Source organism: Aspergillus lentulus, assembly GCF_001445615.1.
Source record: "Aspergillus lentulus DNA, contig: Alt12, strain: IFM 54703, whole genome shotgun sequence".
In the NCBI taxonomy this organism is placed as follows: Eukaryota; Fungi; Ascomycota; class Eurotiomycetes; order Eurotiales; family Aspergillaceae; genus Aspergillus; species Aspergillus lentulus.
This window is the reverse complement of record NW_028322115.1, coordinates 3,989,250-4,008,154: the sequence shown is the minus strand read 5'-3', so window position 1 is coordinate 4,008,154 and position 18,905 is coordinate 3,989,250. Positions and strand designations below refer to the sequence as shown.

General features: G+C 51.7%; 6 protein-coding genes across 6 annotated transcripts; 3 read left to right on the top strand and 3 right to left on the bottom strand.

The window, feature by feature from the left end:
- Nucleotides 1-285: 285 nt before the first annotated feature.
- On the top strand, nucleotides 286-2,248 carry ALT_7245 (transcription factor domain-containing protein; the record flags this gene model as incomplete). The annotated part of the gene is made up of 5 exons (XM_033557210.2): nucleotides 286-682; nucleotides 732-1,027; nucleotides 1,073-1,507; nucleotides 1,554-1,789; nucleotides 1,834-2,248. The coding sequence occupies 5 exons, from the start codon at nucleotides 286-288 to the stop codon at nucleotides 2,246-2,248; spliced, it is 1,779 nt and encodes a 592-aa protein (XP_033413101.2).
- Nucleotides 2,249-2,294: 46 nt separating this feature from the next.
- On the bottom strand, nucleotides 2,295-3,805 carry erg4A (c-24(28) sterol reductase; the record flags this gene model as incomplete). The annotated part of the gene is made up of 4 exons (XM_033557211.2): nucleotides 2,295-2,306; nucleotides 2,353-2,570; nucleotides 2,616-2,947; nucleotides 2,997-3,805. 4 exons carry the CDS (start codon nucleotides 3,803-3,805, stop codon nucleotides 2,295-2,297), a joined length of 1,371 nt encoding a protein of 456 aa, XP_033413102.2.
- An 871-nt stretch (nucleotides 3,806-4,676) lies between these two features.
- Nucleotides 4,677-5,644, top strand: ALT_7243 (SDR family NAD(P)-dependent oxidoreductase; the record flags this gene model as incomplete). Its single annotated transcript, XM_033557212.2, has 5 exons — nucleotides 4,677-5,086; nucleotides 5,133-5,245; nucleotides 5,293-5,315; nucleotides 5,359-5,411; nucleotides 5,455-5,644. The coding sequence occupies 5 exons, from the start codon at nucleotides 4,677-4,679 to the stop codon at nucleotides 5,642-5,644; spliced, it is 789 nt and encodes a 262-aa protein (XP_033413103.2).
- A 53-nt stretch (nucleotides 5,645-5,697) lies between these two features.
- On the bottom strand, nucleotides 5,698-7,028 carry ALT_7242 (alkene reductase; the record flags this gene model as incomplete). The annotated part of the gene is made up of 3 exons (XM_033557213.2): nucleotides 5,698-6,033; nucleotides 6,088-6,723; nucleotides 6,771-7,028. The coding sequence occupies 3 exons, from the start codon at nucleotides 7,026-7,028 to the stop codon at nucleotides 5,698-5,700; spliced, it is 1,230 nt and encodes a 409-aa protein (XP_033413104.2).
- A 1,835-nt stretch (nucleotides 7,029-8,863) lies between these two features.
- ALT_7241 (uncharacterized protein) lies at nucleotides 8,864-11,608 on the top strand (the record flags this gene model as incomplete). The annotated part of the gene is made up of 4 exons (XM_089600207.1): nucleotides 8,864-9,014; nucleotides 9,215-9,758; nucleotides 9,804-10,166; nucleotides 10,561-11,608. 4 exons carry the CDS (start codon nucleotides 8,864-8,866, stop codon nucleotides 11,606-11,608), a joined length of 2,106 nt encoding a protein of 701 aa, XP_089455669.1.
- A 50-nt stretch (nucleotides 11,609-11,658) lies between these two features.
- ALT_7240 (alpha,alpha-trehalose-phosphate synthase [UDP-forming] 1) lies at nucleotides 11,659-15,098 on the bottom strand (the record flags this gene model as incomplete). Its single annotated transcript, XM_089600206.1, has 8 exons — nucleotides 11,659-11,967; nucleotides 12,027-12,401; nucleotides 12,455-12,665; nucleotides 12,720-12,782; nucleotides 13,578-13,920; nucleotides 13,967-14,340; nucleotides 14,390-14,759; nucleotides 14,807-15,098. The coding sequence occupies 8 exons, from the start codon at nucleotides 15,096-15,098 to the stop codon at nucleotides 11,659-11,661; spliced, it is 2,337 nt and encodes a 778-aa protein (XP_089455668.1).
- Between the last annotated feature and the right edge of the window lie 3,807 nt (nucleotides 15,099-18,905).

The window sequence follows — 18,905 nt, the reverse complement described above, 5'->3', positions numbered from 1 at the left end:
GTATGTTTCGACCCCCACAGGCACATTGGGATAACTCTAATCTCGACCGGCACAGTGCGACAATTGCCGACAGAGAAAGGTAATCGAAATTCCCGCATTGGGCACAGCAGGACTGATCAGCATAGATCAAATGCAATAAAGCCATTCCATGCTCCAGTTGTGGCGCACTTGGAATCCCATGTCGGCTGAATGGTGTCACTGTGAGCACTCCAGAACCACCGCAAAGGACTGCCTCTGGAGAATAGTAAGAAATACCAAAAGTTCGTGGCTGGGTGATATATTGATATGGTCTTCAGTGAAAAGAAAATCGATGCGCTACAAGAGCAGCTAGCAGCCATTCAAAACACTCTGCAGCAGATTACCCAGGCTCCCACCCCTCCCTCAATACCTCAATCCACTCATCCTGTAGCTGTGGACATCCCGTCTACTCCCTCTGCGCCCCTTTTTGAAGGTCAATCCTCCTTCAACAATGAGGTTATCATCGCTAGGGATGCAGCTTTCTCGGCTGTTGCGACATCACAGCCAGGAAGAGTGGATGCCCATGTTTCAGCAATCTTGTCTTCCCTCAGGAACAGTCTCGACCGGCAGCAGGGATCGTCCACAGTTATCGAGCCGCCTTCGCAGACGAAGGTTGAACTTTTACCTCAAGAGTTCCTCATTACTCTGATTAAAAAAGTCAAAGGTAGTCTGACTTTTCGTTCAGTTGCCTGTCTTGCTGACCCAGCTACAAGTGCATCCGCCCTTCTTTTTGACCGTCCATTCATGGCGAGACGTTCGCCAAATTGAGTCATTGTGTCATGCGATCTATTTTCCAGTAGATCCTATTCCTGCGGGCTCTCTGACTCTTTTGCATGGATTGTTATACTACATTATCCGCGACTATCTCCATGAAGAGTGTTCGGATCTTGCACGCTTTGACCTCGCAGCGTACGCCGGATTCTGCGAGCGTCATTTCTTGGCCGGGCTGAAAAGCTACGAGATGATGTGCGATCCGACGCTTCAGAAAGTCCAGGCTCTGCTCATCGGGGTATGTGCTTCCGACTTCTAGTGGACATAACTAATTCATGATCAGATCATCAAAGCCCAAGAAGAGTCTGATCTCCAGCTGTGCTGGACCTACCTCGCTTTGGCCTTCAATATGTGCCAAAGCATGGGTCTCCACCGAAGCGCCGCCCTGAAACACGATCCTGTCCCGGTCGCTGACGCCAAACGCCATGCCTTCTGGTCGTTGTATACCATTGACAAGAATCTGTCGTTGAATCTCGGATTAGCTTCGCATTTTCAGAACCATGACATCGATGCCGAGCTGTTCACGCCTTCGGACAACCCACAGTACCGCCCCTGGGACCTGATGAGTCTCACCACGATTGACTTTGCCACTTTACAAGGGCGCATCTACGATCGGCTTTACTCCACTTCGGCAACTCAGGCCACTGAATCGGAAAGATTGAAGTCAATAGAAGAGCTATCGAATGACTTGATGCTGGTTCGCGAACGCCTTCTGGGGGTAAGTGTCTTGTTTGTGGCTTTGGACTTTTACCAACCTTGGCCAGATCGATGTGAGCCAAGGTCTCTATGCGGAATCGCTTCATGGGATGGCCGCCTGCGCGGATTTCATCACGCACTCCGTCATGACAGTAATACTTCGGGCGCAGACGCGGGCCAGTGATGCCATGGCCATCACGTCTCAATGCTACGAGGCAGCGATGCGAGCCTTGCAGAGTCACCTGGAGTGCTTTACGTATTTTCGCAACCGGAAGACCCATAAGCAAACTGAATATGTCAATTGGTATGCCGTTTGCACCCTCACCTGAGATCGCACTAATGGAATAGGATTCTATTATACCCATCATTCACACCGTTTGTCATTGTCTTCATACATGCCATCACGACGGTGAGCTCATTCGATCTGGCCTTGTTGCAGGACACGGTTCAATCCCTGGAACTATTCAAGGGACTCTCACGTGGCTCAGACCGTCTTTACACAATCTGCGCGGCTTTCTCCAGGACTGCTCAGATTCTCGTAGACTCGGAAGAAACACTGGAAGGCCTCACACAACACCGGGACGGATCGCTTGTCATGCCGGCTCTAGATAGCAACATTGCTCTACCCAACGTTGAATGGCCGGAAAATGTGTTTGATTCGCACATGAACAGCACTGACATCTCCATGTTCCTCAATGATTTCATCGGGACACATCGTTCAGTGATGGATATATTAAACTCTGACTACATGAATGAGACTTGACCGCAACCGGTCTATGGTACAATTCAACTTTTACTTCTAGCCTACCTCAAATGACGTACTAAACTGGTCAGCTCATCCTTGTGAAGCATATCAGCGAAACTTACTGGAATGAAGAGATAAGGGACCCGACGCTCATACTCCATCCAAGCCTCCCCGTACCGCTCCCGGCAGCGCATGATATCCCGTCTTGCGCGATGGATAATCATGACGGTGAAGAAGCAAGCATAGAACCAGGGAAATGGCGAGTTGAACCCGGTAATGAGGCCCCAGGAAATTGCGAAGAACACGTCACATGTATAATGCACCTTGCGCGCCATGCCATCTAGCCTCGTCAGCCGTGTAACTTGCGCCCGGGGAGATGACTTACACCATCCGCCGCAAAGGATTGAATCGCCGGTCTTTGTCGGGATGGACTGAGGATTCTCGACGTACTTCCAGGGTAACTGGGGGAACGACTTGCGGTCGACGGTGACGCCGCGTTCCTGGGCGCGGAAAAAGTTCTTCTGGCTGTTGCAGGTATCCCAGACCCAATACATGAACAAGTATGCAACGGTCCACACAGCGAGAACCCAGGGGTTCCAGTGGTAAGTGGATGGGTCATGCAAGGCCAGATACAGAGTGCAGTGGCAGTAGCTCATGGGGACGCCAGCCAAATTCCAGAAGATAAGCATGAATCCCCATTTCTCATAGTACATGTCCCTGTCGAAATCAGTATGATTCCAGGTGTGCACGCGGAAAGCAAACGAACCAGCTGGTGACGATCAATTCCTCGCCCTTGGCGCAGGCGTTCGCGTATAAGAAATGGGCCATGAGCAAGAAGAGCACCTCCCCAGAGACGAACCCATACTCCTCAAACTGCTTCAGGGCCGTTCCCAATGTCAACAGGAACAGGATGAACCACGGAATGCGGACCTCGAAGAACATCTTGAAATCCAACCAGCCAAACAGCCGCGGGTTCAGCTCCGCGCCCATGAAGAAATCATAGACATGCGAGCCTGTCATGCGGTGCTCCGCTCCTCGCGCCAGAGCAGAGATGTATGCCACGATCGACACGAGGATTCCCGAGCAGATAGCGACAGACATGAGGGGTCCGAACTCGTCGATGAGGGTGTACAGCTTGAATATACCGGTGAAGTGCAGTGCCAACGCGGTGGCGATCGTGACATACCACGACGACACGGCGGAGCAGTAATACGGAAGCTGTTTCCCACCGAGATGGGGTAGCCGTTTTCCCTTGCCGTAGACACCTGGGAGGTACAGGTACCCGGCGCCTTCGAGGATGAGAAAGGTCCAGTAGATGGTCCAGGCTTTGCGGGTAGGATAGGCATGGGTGTATGCGAGGTCGATGAGGTGTGAGAGGAAGTCTGTCCATGATTGTCCTTTCTCGGGGGTGGGAAGGTGTCCATCGTAGAGGGCTGCACCGATGTACATGTAGTACATCAGCAGCGGGAAGCCGATCATGACCAGGGTCACGCCGGGCGCGCCGCCGAACTCGAATTCAACTTTTGTATCAGGCGGGGGAGCCTCATCGCGGGTTTTCCGATCTTTTGCTGCCATTTTGCTTTCAACGGTCTATTGTACTGCGAGTCAATCGCCTGGTTCACCAAAGTACGGAGTGACGAGCACTTACCACTGTTCGTTCGCAACAATTGAAATTCACGTCCAAACGCACCGAAAAGCAAGACTTGACTTATATCCTCTTGCAAAAGCGCAATCCCTAGGTACTTCAATGCTATTGAACAATCGAGGACTTATCCGGCGATGGCCCGGTCACCACGGACACCGCGGAGACCGCGGAGAACACGGCGACCACGGTTCATCTTCTGCGTTGCAGTGGAATCATAGTAATTTATGGATTCAAGAATAATATTAAGATTGGATCCGACCTGATACGCAGAATAGTATTTGGCTATTTAATCGGTTGTGCAGTATTATACTCCTGTCTTGTGCACTCAAGTGTGCAAGCTACAGAGTCTCCGGAGACAGGACAATATATAGCTACTGCATCAACAACACAGTGGGGTCATATTGCATTTCCAACCATTGGTTTTGTGACACAACAATCCTTCACATTGATTAAAATCTAGGAGACTACATTACAAGCCTCAAAATTGTCTATTACATTCTTCATGATTGATGATGTTCTCTACTCTTGAGAGGGCACCCAAACAATGTCCCCTCCTAGATCATAAACAAAGAACATCAGACCACCTCAGCAGTTAACAATAAGCACAGTGAGCAAATATATTCGCCGAGCCCAAGGTAGACATCAGCTGAATAAAAAACAGAGAAAGCAGGTAACACAAAAGCGCAGTCCATAAGATAGTCTCATTCCGTGCCGTGCTTACCCCGCTTGAGCCGTCTCTAAATAGCACCTGATCCCCATCCCGTCCCTTTCCTCATCATCCTCAGCATCACAAACAGAACCATGGCGTTCCAAGTCCAGGGAACCGCATTCATCACTGGCGCTGCATCAGGCATCGGCGAAGCCACCGCGCACATCCTCGCGAGCAACGGGATCAGCGCAGTAGCCCTGGTAGACGTCAACCTTGCACTCCTGGAGGAGACGAAAAGGGAACTACTCTCTGGGCATGCCCAGCTCCGAGTTGCGGTCTTCGAAGTGGACGTCACGGACGAGGCCTCCGTCGAGGATGCTGTCCGCAAGACGGCGGAGGAATTCGGACAGATCGATGTCGGGGTGAACGCTGCGGGGATCAGTGGCAAACCGGATCCGTCGCATGAGACGGAGCTGTCGGAGTGGCAGAGGGTGATTGATATCAATCAGACGGGGGTGTGGATGTGTCAGCGGGCGTTGATCCGGCAGATGTTGAGGCAGGAGTATGTGTGCGCTTGCGATTTTGATATGCTTGCGCTGAGGATGTAGGTCTCGAGGGGCGCGCGAAGGACGCGGCACGATTGTCAATGTCGCATCGATGTATGGGGTTAGGGCGCCGCCGGGGGCGACTGCGATTGCGCCTTATGTGGCTGCGAAGCATGGTGCGTTAGACCCTACTGGTCTGGATTATACTAATGAGTACGCATAGCTGTTGTGGGGATGACCAAGATGGTAGGTCATTCAGTGGGTGACTGAGGACGAGCTGATATAGTAGGACGCCAAATCGTATGCCGGAGAGGGCATTCGCATCAACGCCATATGTCCCGGGTATGCAGTCTCTCTAGGTGTCAGTACTCTACTGACGGTTCAGATGGGTGGAAACGCCGATGATAAGTCGGTCGATCGAATGCGGCGCTCTCGACTCGCAATTCGCGATGATTCCTCTAGGACGTCCTGCGGCGCCGGACGAGATTGCCAACGCGATTCTATTTCTCGCCTCGCCCATGAGCAGCTACATGTGTGGAGAAGCAATGGTGGTAGATGGGGGGTTGACAGCATAAGAATTCGTCAGCAATATAGTCTTTATCAATCACTATATACATCTATAAACATGTTAAGAAGAAGCAGTAGCCGGGGGATAATCCACGTAACATTTGGCATTATCCTCAAACGGACCGTAGAACCGCGAACGATCGTACGGCGTAAAAGGGATGCCCTTCCTCAACCGCTCGACAAGGTCCGGGTTACTGGTGAAGTAGCGTCCGTACAGAAGCGCGTCGTACCGGCCGTCTTCCAGCACGCCCCACGAGTTGCTCTGATCCCAGCCTCCGGCCGAGAAGAAGGGAGTAGTTCCAAAGATCTTGCGGAAGCTGCTCAGATCGACATCCAAAAGTCCCCAGCTGCGGAGGAAGTTGTCCTTTTCCTCGTAGCTGAAGATTTGCTCATAGCGCTGGGCACGTTAGCGTTATGACGGATCAGGGTTGTATTGTAGACAAAAACTCACCGGTTCAATGAAACTGACATACGACAGATTCGGATGCGCCTTTTTCAACGATTCGCAGAGGAACGTCCAGGTTTCCACACGCTGCTCGCCGCGCGCCTGGTTGAACAGTCCGAACGGTGAGAGACGGATAGCCAGATTGTCCTCGCCCACCGTGGCCGCCAACTCATCCATGAGCTCGAGGACAAACCGGCAGCGCTTCTCCGGCGAGCCACCGTACTCATCCGTGCGCTTGTTGACGTTGGAGCTCAGGAACTGCTCGGGCAGATACCCGTTGCCCGCGTGCAGCTCGACGCCGTCAAAGCCAATCTCCATGGCCGTCTTGGCCGCACTGCAGTAATCGCGGATGGTCTGCTTCAGATGCGGAATGGTGAGCTCGATGGGCGGATGGTCCGCGTACCGCACCGGCTCGGTGGATCCCACGGGGGGATGGGAGTAGCATTCGGTCGGCGAGTCCCAGACCGTGGCGGAGGCCGAGACAGCAGGCGAGCCCGTCATCTGCGGGACGGTGGCGCGACCTGCGTGCCACAGCTGGCAGTAGATGTAGCCGCCCTGTTCGTGCACAGCGTCGACAACCCTCTTCCAGCCGGCGGCCTGTTCGGAGGTCCACAGACCGGGGACACCGGGCATGCCATTGCTCTGTGGTCAGGTTAGTTATGCTTTGACAGACTTGAGAAGCTGCACACCTCCAATGACGGCGGAACACCCTCAGAGATGATCAATCCGCCCGGGGTGGCGCGCTGGCGATAGTACTGGACCATGAGATCGCCGGGATACCAGATACGATTGGGCTGCTCCGGGGTGCTGGTGGGATTGAGCGGAACGCCCCGGTTGCGCGTCATGGGAGCATGGACCACCCGATGCGAGAGGCGAATCCTGCCGTTTGCGATCGCCAGGGGCTGGAAGAGCATCGAGTCTTCGCCATCGAGCTTGCGGATTGTCATTTTGGCGGTGCTGCTCTGACCGGGCAACCTAAACCGTAACTACGGATGGTAAACAGTGGCCTGTGGCGGTTGATCGACGGCTAGGTGATGTAACTTTACCACGGAAGGCAAACCATGGACTGATCGAAAGGGGAAGTTTGAAGATTTGTTTGCAGGATTGATAATAGGATTTATGGTGGAGATGAAATGAAGAACATAAGCGGCCATAACTCGGCAGCACCATGGAAGTGTCTGCCCCTCCTCGGTTCCCCTGAAACGCAGACCATTTTGATGAACTAATCGATTTCTAGATATGTTTTAGGCTGGAAATCAGGCCAATTGACAGGATGACAGGAATTAGCGAATTATCCAACCATAGCGTTGGAGATGGGCGCGAATGGAGCACCAGGTGGGCTTGTCTCGGTCTCTCCACCCGTGGCTCCGTGGCTCCACAGCCATTTTTACATCCCTCTGCCAAACACACAAGGAGACAAATAGTTTGATAAATAAAGGTTTCAGATCAATCAATGAGAAGTGCTTTTGCAATAGACTTGCCGGGTCAATGGATGGAGATCATCAAGTTCGGTATATGTCGAGTCGTCTGCCGTCCAGTTTGATACCCTACACACGAGCACGATTCAAATGATGATCAATACGCACTATTCGACTAGTTGTGTCTAACAACAGAAGGAACTCAATTCCTTTCCAGATCGTCACTTGAACTGGACGCGAGAACGTCAGGCTACAGCAGCCGTCAAACTCTGTTTCCCATTGTCGGCTGCCGAATCTCCCAATCGGAAGAAACCATTTGTCTTGGGAATGGGGCTATTCTGATATGAACCAATGGTTTCACCCGGAAAAGCTTCGGGTGTCCATCTCGTTTTTCCGCCGCCTCGGCGCCATCTCGTATTTCTCTGCTAAGTAGCCTCGACTAAGGCGATAGTCCAGTCCACCAAAAACCCTCGCGCTGGTCATACAAACCTATCTTTATCGTTCCCTCGTGTGTCAATTTGTCCAATTCGCATCCACTGGGCCATTGCTCAGTCTAGCCCAGAGGAGCTAATGATGTGGCAACTCAAGAAGGTTCGAATCCTCTGTGACCAAGATTGGAGACGAGATGGCAACAGGCCTGCAGATCATGGCAATTTTCCGCGCTACGGCTTGGGCGTTGCTTGTCAACTCGATGCTTTTCATCTCGATTGCTTGAAGTTCCTTCGCCTATTACGTTAGAATCGACAATAGGATCGTTGGGACGTCTGCGGGATTGTAGTAGAAGTGAGACATGTAAAGATCGAACGATTGTCTCAGATATGCCGTACTCTGTAGAGAGATGCAGTGATGCACGCGGGATAGCCCTTGGCCAGGTGTTCATCATTTCCCTGTCTGTGCAGGTACGCTTAATGGTACTAGAATAATAGTCGAGGTCTATTGCCCCATTCCCCTATCACGATCGATCTGGCTGGAACGCACGTGATGCCGCCCTGCCGTTTGTTCCTACTGTAACGTACGCTGAAACTAGAAGGATGCGTGAGAATTAGTGGATGATGGCAATTTTCTTCATAATGGTAACCTATCACATGCCTCCCGCGGAGGAGGTTTGTTTATGAAAGTTTTGAACGGCGGGTCGGCAGCATAGTGGATTCCGATGGGATCAGCAGAGATGGAAATAGGCCACAATCAAACAAACCTTGACAAGATTGAGCGGAACATTCGGCCTAATATACACTAATATACATATCTGCTGCCGCCCGGATAACGCCTCCTTTACCTCAGTTCCTCTCCGGTCTGTTTGATTTCGATTCGGTATCCTTATTTCGTTCTCCTGCCCTCCGCGTCATGCCCACTTGACGGACATAATGAGTGCAGACGCCATCACACAACCTGTGGATGTCCTGCATACGGTCAATCTGGTGACACAATGTCTGTGTATACCAATCGTCACCATCTTCGTGGCCATGCGGCTGTCCGTCCGCTTATGGTACCGCCACATCTCGGTACTTGAAGATGGTACGTGCTGGCCAATTGCACTCAACAGAAGAATGCTAACCTCAGTAGGGTCATGTCTCATCGCATGGGCAAGTGGCTTGAGACTGGCTGCCGTTGAGATCTTCTAACATCATGTAGGCCTTGTTCATGGGATACTGCGCCATCGCCATCATCAGTCGGTAACCCTTTCTGCATCGTCTCGACCCATCTAACCGTGATAGTCGGCCAACATGGCGGCGGATACCATCAATCGGACATTCACGACTCGGCCACGATCGTCGCGTACTATAAATTCTGCTACATCGCTACCGTCCTCTACTGTCCGATGGCGCTCTTCGTCAAAATCGCCCTCCTCTCCATCATCATCCGCATTTTCGCCCCATACCGCAGCAAGATCATCTTCATCTACGTTCTCCTCGGCTGCCTGTGCATCTACTACATTATCGCCGAGATTGTCAAGATCCGCATGTGCGATCCCATTCCGTCCTACTGGGAGAACACACCAGGACGGCGCTGTCTCGACCAGAGCGCCGCTCTCCTGGCCGACTCGGTCATCAGTGTCATTAGCGATCTGATCATCCTCGTTCTACCACTACCCTTGACCTGGTCGCTGCAGATGTCGCGCAACAAGAAACTCCGGGTGATAGGGATTCTGTCGGCAGGCGGCCTGGCCACGGCGTTTAGTATCTACCGGTTGATTCTCGTGCTGCGCGACGGAAAAACATCGGATATGACCATCTTCTTCACCTGCGTCATTATGTCTGGGTATGTATCCCTCCATCTCTCGATGATCTTATCTAACTCCCGCAGAAACGCCGAAGGAGGGGTCGGCCTCATCTGCGCCTGTCTACCGAGCCTCAACATCCTCATCAAGCGAGCGCGAAAGAACGGCTACAGCTCCAACCGATATGCTGAACAGGATTCGTCCGTGCAACTGGGCCATGTGAAACCGGCGCCCAAGAAACGTCTCTCCATGGGGTTTTCGAAGAGCGACACCTACGTGGATCCGACCGAGCTGGGGTGCGATCAGAGCCATTTGATCTCGTACGCGGGCGCCGTCGATGGCGAGTCGCGCGATGCAGCACTTGGAATCCACAAGACGGTTGATGTGTCGCAGACGGTCGAGGTGTTGGATGGAAATCGTAGTCGTAGCGGTAGTGACAATAGTCACCCGTCTCGCTATTGATTCTTGCGCATATATACTTGGGTGGTTGTACATTAAACTGGAATAGTGTTTAAAAATATGAAACAACTCAAACATTAATTCTAGTTTATTTCCTGTCCAATCAATTCTAATGCATTAGGTGGTACAATGCAATTGTCCAGCTGATTTCACAATGCCCAGCCACCCAGCCTCGTCTCAGCCGCATGATGCATCCCAGCGATCAATGCTCTTTCCGTCATCCCATCATCTTGTACAACACAAACATTAGACACAAATGCTTAACGTCTTCTTAATTAAACGTGTCACTTCTCTCCTTTGCCAGAAACAAGCTCTATGGCTGAAGTGGCTGAAGCTGAAAAGGTGCGAGCCCTCACTTACTTAATCTGGACTACTCTAACATAGGCAGACTCAACTACAACCTCCCTTCTCGCGATCTCTACACAATGCCAGAAGGCAAGAGACCGGAGGAGATGATCCTCAACCTAAAGATGGCAGCGTCACTGAAATCACCGACCGCAGTCAAGATGTGCTGCTGACGCTACCAACCATCTCTCGCACAGCAAACCACCACGTCTTCCTCGTGCAAGACGACATGCAGACATTCCTCAGCACGGATCTGGATCTCTCACGGGTCAACATCATCCACAATCTCCTCTGGATGGCCGGCCGACCGATGAACGCGCGGCCTCTGCAACGCCAGAAAATGATGGGCTTCGAGCTCATCCCAACCGAGCGCGCAGACCTGCATCTGCTGAAATTCTCCACCAAGCTGCTCGTCAAACCCTTGCCGGAGTACATTCTCGACCACGACTTCTGGACGCACCACCTCTGCTCGTCACAGACACTGCACGAATCCGCGACCGGCCTCCTCCTCTCGTACATGTGGCTGATCTGCACCCCGCTGGACCTGCAGCTCGCCCACGACCACAGCCTCATCCCCAAAGACCTCACCTGGCCCTGGTGGAAGGCCTTCATCACCGAGTTCTACGCACACGTCGACGTCAACGCCCTCGACACAGTTAACAAGCGCTACCAGTTCGGCGAGCTGCGGCTCGGCCGCATCAACACCATCTACCGCGTGCGCTTCTTCCTCTCCCATTTCATCCGCGGCTATCTGTACGGGTATAACCGGTACGTGGTGTTCTACGAGCGCAACTTCGCCTGGATGTTGATGATTTTTGCGGTTTTCTCGCTGGTGTTGTCCGCCATGCAGGTGGCCGCGGACGTGCCGCGGTTGAATGGCAATGCGGCTTTCCAGGATACGACGTATGGGTTCGTGGTGTTGTCGATTGTCGTGGTGGCGGTCTTTCTGGGCGTGTTGGGGATGTTGTTCAGTGGGATCTATGTGTTTAATATGTTTGCGGCTATCTCTCAGTGTCGGCGGGAGAGGATCAAGAGGCAGAAGCTTGCGAGAGAGCGCATACGGGGGGAGAGGATACAGCGTAACTAGTCGATTACCTCTAGGCAGTCTATTGAATGACCGGTATACTTATATAGCGATTAAGCATTCCAATCCACCAGTCCATCCTCCCCAACCTTCTCCTTGATAAGCCGATGACTCAAATCCCACAACGCAGCACCCAACATCGGATCCGACGCCTGCGCCGACTCCTTCCCCGGCTGTGCCACATCGCTAAAGTAGTACCCATTCCATCCCCTCTCCTCGATCTCTGGACTCGTCGCCGCATACAAGGCACTGTACGAGCCCTGCTCGACATTCCGGCCCACAGCCAGCATCGCAGTCGTGAGCAGCTTGCCAAGTAAACCGGGGTACGCGTCCTTCCACTGCTGCTGCATCGCCGTGTTGACCTGTTTCCCTACATCAGCTATACACCCGACAGCCAACCTGGAAGAAAAAAGTAACTCACCGCGCCAGGATGCACCGAAAGCGCATAGATATTGTCCTTGTTCGGCTTAATCACCCGGTCCACTAGCCCATACTTGACCCCCAGGATGATCGCCAGCTTCGTCCGGCCGTAGACCTCCGTGGTGCCGATCTCGGGGTTGTTGATTTCGTCAACCGACCCGAAATGCACCACCTTGGGCGCATTGCGGTGCTGCTCGGACGACTCGAAGACTACCCGCGGCGGCGGCGTCCCAGGCATCTTCGCCGTCTTGCGCAGTAGAGGCCAAAGCTGATTAACGACGTAGAACTGCCCGAGGAAATTCACCTCGAAGTGTCGGTCTAGCGCGTCGGTTGTCTCGCCGTACTGGTTGACATTGATGCCCGCGGAGAGGATAAGCTGTTGCCGTCAGCATTGGCGTGGATATATCCTTGTGGCTAACGTGCTCGTACCAGGTCAAGTCGACTCTCCCGCTCGCGGATCCCAGAGAATACCTCCTTGATTTCTTTCAGATTGCCCATGTCGCAGGGGATCCATTCGATTTTTGCGTCGGGCCCAGCCTCCTCTTTGATTTTGTCGATGGCGGACTGGCCTTGTTCTTCTTTGCGGTTGACCATGATGACGCGTGCGCCATTGAGCACAAACGCGCGGGAGATTTCATATCTATCTGTTTAGCAGGACTTCTGGAAAAAAAAAAAAGAAGGATGATTGACTTACCCGATACCCAGGGCTCCGCCGGTCACTAGGGCGACACGGCCGGTGAGATCGTGGATCTCCTTTCTGGGACCGATTACGGGTTGCAGCACGGATTGCATTTTGGATTAGATTATTATTACTAGGTACGTTGGTTTGGTCGATGGGATTGTTATGCTCTTGCTAGCCTAGCTGTACCTGAGTGAGGTGGTGGTTATATTATACTGTAGTTGGACTAGATGATCGTCATGATGATATCAGAGGCTGCCAAGGTCAGATGTTGGCTGTGGCAGGATTTCATACAATGAAATTGTCTCTTATACGGCATGTAACTGGTCGATTCTGCAGAATGAGATAACGGTGGATATTGCTTGTTTCCTGCCTGGGGTCGATTTATTGGTTGCTGCATTGCTGGGTGGATTGGTATGGCATCGTATGACATCTCAAACATAACCTTAACTGAATAATTATTCGAATTCTCTGAGAGAATGTCTTTTCAGTTCTGGGTACCAATATCTTTCTTTTAATGAGTTGCTAGTCGAGTATTTAATGGTTGAGGTGATGTATTGTGGACTATGTCCATGCGGTATCCAGCTCTACACCACACAAGGACTGATGATAAATTGTCACCGTGTACCGTCCCATTAAAGTAATTATTTGAACAATCACTGAAGGAAATAACAGGTGCCGTGCATAAAGCAGTTGACGTCGGATGGTGTAACAACGAGATACCATGTCAAGTCATAACTCGTAAGACATTAGAACCAGCCCGGAGACCTGTTCAAGACGCTGAATGCTTCGCCAGAGTATCCACAAAGGTTTCGCCCCATTTGGCACTGCTTTTGTTAGCCATGAACATCTACAGCCAGCAGATCATCTTACCTCGTATGAGTCGTGACGAACTCGCTTAGCTCTTTGTAACGCCGCTTCTTCTCCTCGTCGTCCATGGTAACCGCCTGGTGGATGGCATTGGCGAGCTCGCGAGTGCTGGAGGGATGGAAGGTGACACTGCCATGGCCCATGAACGACGCTGCCCCCGCCAGCTCCGACAGCACCAGCACGCCATATCGATCTTCCTGGCAAGCGACGTACTCCGAGGCTACCAGGTTCATTCCGTCTCGCCGAGACGTGATGAGACAGGCTTTGGCCACGCAGTACAGCGCCGTCAGCTCGGGGAAGGAGACGGAACGGTGGATGTAGATCAGAGGTACACCCTCCGGGGTGGCTGGACGGTCAGCTAGAGTCACTACAGACAGATTGACAAAACTTACCATAAGTCCCACAGATCTTCCCGACGAGGGTGGAAATCTCGGTTTCGAGTTCCTGGTACTCCTTGACGTCCTCGCGACTGGGAACCGCAACCTGGATCAAGACAACCTTCTTCGCAAGCTCCGGGTTCTCCTTGAGGAACTCCTCGAATCCCTGGAGTTTCTGCACCAGACCCTTGGTGTAGTCCAGTCGGTCCACGCCGACAATGACAATCTTGTCCTTGTACTCCTCGTCCAATTCCTGGATACGTTTGATGACCGTGTCGTCTTTCAACGCATTGTCAAACTTCTGGGGATCAATGCCAACCACGAATACACCGACATGAGCACGATGGTCTTCAAATTGGATTTGATTGTTGTCTGTAGCTTGAGCGCCCCTGTCCACTGTTAGCGCGACTCAATCCGGATCGAAGTGTAGGTACATACAAGCTCTGCTCGCAGGCCTCGGTAAAATTGCGCTTGTACTCTTCGGTATGGAATCCGATCACGTCGCACGCAAGAACACCCTTGAGCAGCTCCTTCTCGACCGGCAGAGAGCGCCAGAAATCTCCTGCTGGGAAGGGAGTGTGCAGAGTAAACCCAATCGGGCACTTCTTCCCCTGGCTCTTGAGACGCTCGCGCAGGAGCTCAGGCAGAAGCAGGAGATGGTAGTCGTGCACCCAGATCAGATCGCCGTCTTGCGCTTCGTTGGCGACCGTATCGGCAAAGATCTCATTGACGCGCTGGTAGGCCTTCCAGTAATCCTCGTTGAAGTCGACACCAGACTGATAATGGAGGATCGGCCAGAGAATGGAATCTAGATCATGTCAGCTCGGTTCTGCCCACTTGGGTTGGGTGACGTACTCGAGAATCCGTTATAATGAGCATGCCCCAGCTTCTCCTCTAGAAAAATACCCTTTGCGCCCTTTTGTTCAAGAGATTCGGCTGCCCTCTTCTGCTCTTCGGGATCAGGGATGTTGACTCCTGGCCAGCCGAACCATTTGAATGTCGTCGAGTTGGTCAGACCTGACAAGGCAGTCACCAGTCCACCGCTGGAGAGGGTGGACTCGAAACCTCCGTCGACCTTCTTCAGCGACAGTGGCAGACGGTTGGAGACTATGATCAAGCCTCGCTTTTTCTGTTCTTCAGATGCCATGACGATGTGGTTGTGTTGTTGACGGGTTGTCGAGTTTTACTTGCGCCTGACTATTTACTCTAAAGTACTGCCGTGGGATTTAAGTGCAAGAAAGTCTAGATTCACTGAAAGCATGAAACCCTGTCGTCAGGATGAATCGTCTGCTAAGCAGGGTTATGGTCCTGGAGGCTTGGTGGTGAGCAGCGGTAAATGACGTCATCTATCTCAACCACAGTGAATCATCGACGATGGAGATCAGCCACATTCATTCACTGATCTGGTTATATTTAGCAGGAGCTATGACACTTCTGACGCCTAGAAGATTCCTGTCATACAGTATGAAGACAAACCCGGAACCTGTAAGGCTGAGGGATCGCCTGGATGGTGCTCGAATCAGATAAAGTACAGGTCCCGCAGGTCTTCCAAGGTTTCCTTAAGCGGCAATGGATTATATAACTATCGCTTGATCTACCCCTTGATATGATCATGATTCAATAATAGTAGAGTGTTGATCACTTTGACACAAGCTAGATGTTTTGGAGAAGTCATCCCTTCGTGACTATTGGATGACTGATGAGCTGCTGGATAACCTCATCATGACGTTATCCACCCGCCAATCCCATCCGACAGCAACATGGAACAAACAGCCTACTCAAAGAGGAAAACGATATATGGCCCCATACTTCTGACATATAACTCCATTTTTTTTGAATAGTATTCTGCAGTAATGGCACTAAAGCTACAGACACTTACGGAGATGCCATGTACATCAGGCAATGTCTCATCACTAGTTACTACCCGACATACTATTCGGAGGATAGCCGATCCACATATTGTAAGGCCTGACGGTTAACCCCACTCGTACTTTACCTCGACTTAGACTAGGGATGTCGGTGCGTGAATTCATACGTGGCGCACTGAGGATGGAAGAATCATTGGTCTCTAGATTGGATCGAGGCCGCAAGTATAGGCTAAAGAACAGTGCGGAGGCTTCATCGGTTGATGATAGAGTTTCTTCCTGCCGTGTCTCAGCAATGAAGATGAGTATTCGGCATACCGAGAGTCTATTCACTTAAGTTAGGTCATTATTATTACACTAGGGATCCTAGTTCATCAAATAGGCCCCTCAAAGTCCGGTTGGAATACCAGAAGAAACTGGTCCCGTGGATCACCCAATGGGAACTAATTGACGTTATGATAAGGGATTTGGTGGGGTATCGATGTCATCACTAATTTATCCTCCACGTCTTGTCCATAGAAACCAGCTATGCGAACGGATAAACCCCGACTTGCGCGTTGGACGCCGGAGGTGAATTCAGCTCTAGCGATGGGTTGTATATACCAACGAAAGGAAGACCGAAGCAGAAACAGCAACTATCTACCAGTTCTGAATAGCCGTGTGAATCAAGGTCGCACACAATATAATCAGAAACTCTTCTCAAATGACAATGTCTTCTCAACACACAATGTGTCGCGCTGAAGACAATCTGCGCCCTCAGTGGCTGCGAGTTGCAGGTCTATCCGTTCCGATCCTCCAAATGGTAGCCCTGGCAAGAAGGTAGTCCCCCAAGGAATCCCTGAGTTTCAAAGGAGGCCAAGCAGTACGCTCAGAATCTCCTTGCCGACGAATTAGGCGGATACCACGTTCATTCAGGCTGGATTGAAGGCTTGGAGTGGCAGACGAGGGCAAACGCGGCGCTGCTGAGAACCACAAGGAGTGTTCGGCCAGAGGCTGACGAATAGACCAATCGATACTGTCATATGACTGTAAATGAGACCTGCATTAGTGTTATGTTGATGGTAATGCAATCCACTAGAGAGGTATGTGAGTAGAAATCATACCAAGATGTAGTACTTCAGTAGCAGCAATATGCCGATCGCATGCACGGTGTCGCATTTGTAAAAATCCTGCTTTTGGACGCGCTCTTCTGGCGCATTGACCAGATATAGAGAGCTTCAGCGCCATAATACACTGTGTCCCAGTGACCCTGAGGTCGTGTGCTCAAGAACTGCATCGAAGAAAGTTTGAAACTACTCCGGAAGTTCCTGGTGTAACGAAATTGAGCCAATGCACTCTCGGTAGGCGGCAGAGCCTATGACCTTGTGCCCTCGCTCGTCGCCACGTAGTCGAATACATTGCTCCTATGATGGCGATGCCAGGATCCCCGGGAATGAGCGCTGAAACGTATATAACCAGAACCAATGAGCTGAATCAGCTGGTGAGTCAGTTCCTCGGTCGCGAGCGTCAGAAATCAACGTGGCGTACACTGGCGTATCATCCTGAGTAAGGTTCTCCCCAGACATCGAGCAGCACGTACAAGTGCTGAGTGTTCATCTGTTACCGCCAGCCTCGTACTGTGGATATTGCAGTGTAAACAGGCTGATAGTGATTACCCGGTCGATCTTTCTTGGATCGATGTAACCATCTTGGAAGAACGTCGTGTGATGCGGGTAGGACGCGCGGAAATTGCCTCATCTTCTTGATATATCCCGCTGCTCTCATAATATTAGTTGTCTTGCATGGTTCAAATTGGCGCTCCGGAGAACCTGTGAATTGAAAAGAGCCCAGCTGACTCGCGGATAATTTCAGATTGATGATATCCACGGTGTCGACCTGGCAGAGGAGTCGTCCCCCTCCCTTGGCAATCCACCACCCAAGGAAATCATATTGATGCGAGACTGCCCAGCTTTATCTAGATTCTAGACTATCACTCTGACAACGTACGGAGTAATTGCTCCTGAATCAGATCATGGCGGTGCTCGGGCTCGGCAACGCCACCGACTGGACACTATTGGTTAATGGCGACTTGGCGTCTGGTGCAACCTGCTCGTTTGCATCTCTCCGACTCTGACGCCCATTCGGGGTGACGCCAAGGTGATTCTGCGTGTTTTATTGCCCTTTTGGGCATTATTTGGTCGGACTCTGCGCGATCTTGGCATTCCTCGTACAGAATAGCGGCAGACTAGTCCTCGGATTTGCTCTTGGAGACCCCCTCCGCTTGAACGCGTCTGGACTTGCCAAGATTCCCCTCCAGCCACGGCATTCCTCTCCGTCTTGCCTGATGATCTCCAAGGTGAAACGTCGGAGCACTTGAGCTGCAGAATGCCCCTTCAAAGTGGAGACGGCCATAGAGCGTTGCAGAAACCAGATTCTCCCACGGAGACTGCAGCGCTGATCCTCACACAAGTCCGCGTGTTGAGCAGAATGTACACCATAGGCCAAGACGAGCTCGTACGAGAGATCCCTGCCTTGTCTCAGTCATCGTGGCTGTGGGAAAGTCCTGCATGGGCATGCTGCATGTATCCTTCCACAAGGTGATTTCGCACTCGTCATTAATCCTGCAGGGCTCGTTATCAGAGCCCAGAGAAGAACGGGGAATGCCGAAGAATCCTTCATCGTGGACGCGCTTCGGTCTCCTGATGGAGTAAGCAATATATTGATATGGACCATTCCACAAATCATGACCGACCGATAGTGAGATTAATCACTGATATTACGAGATCTAACGCAGCTGGCATAAAACGAGGCTCGGGCCATGATATAGCGGTCCACTTAGATTCGTCAGTGACGACCGGGAAAGACATGATTGCACAGTGAATGAGCAATGTACCGCCAGATAAGCATCACGGTGCGAAGGTCATTGCGCCCAATATGCCTGCTGTCCAACCAACACACGACCCAGACCAGGTAGCTTTTTTCTGCTCTCGCGTTTCTGATGATAGTGACGATGGTGGTGAGGCTCCATCTGGTCATCCTGGGAGTACATCATTGTCTCTTGGGCATCAACCGAGAATACATTGTGGGCATTCGGTATTACAACCCCCCTG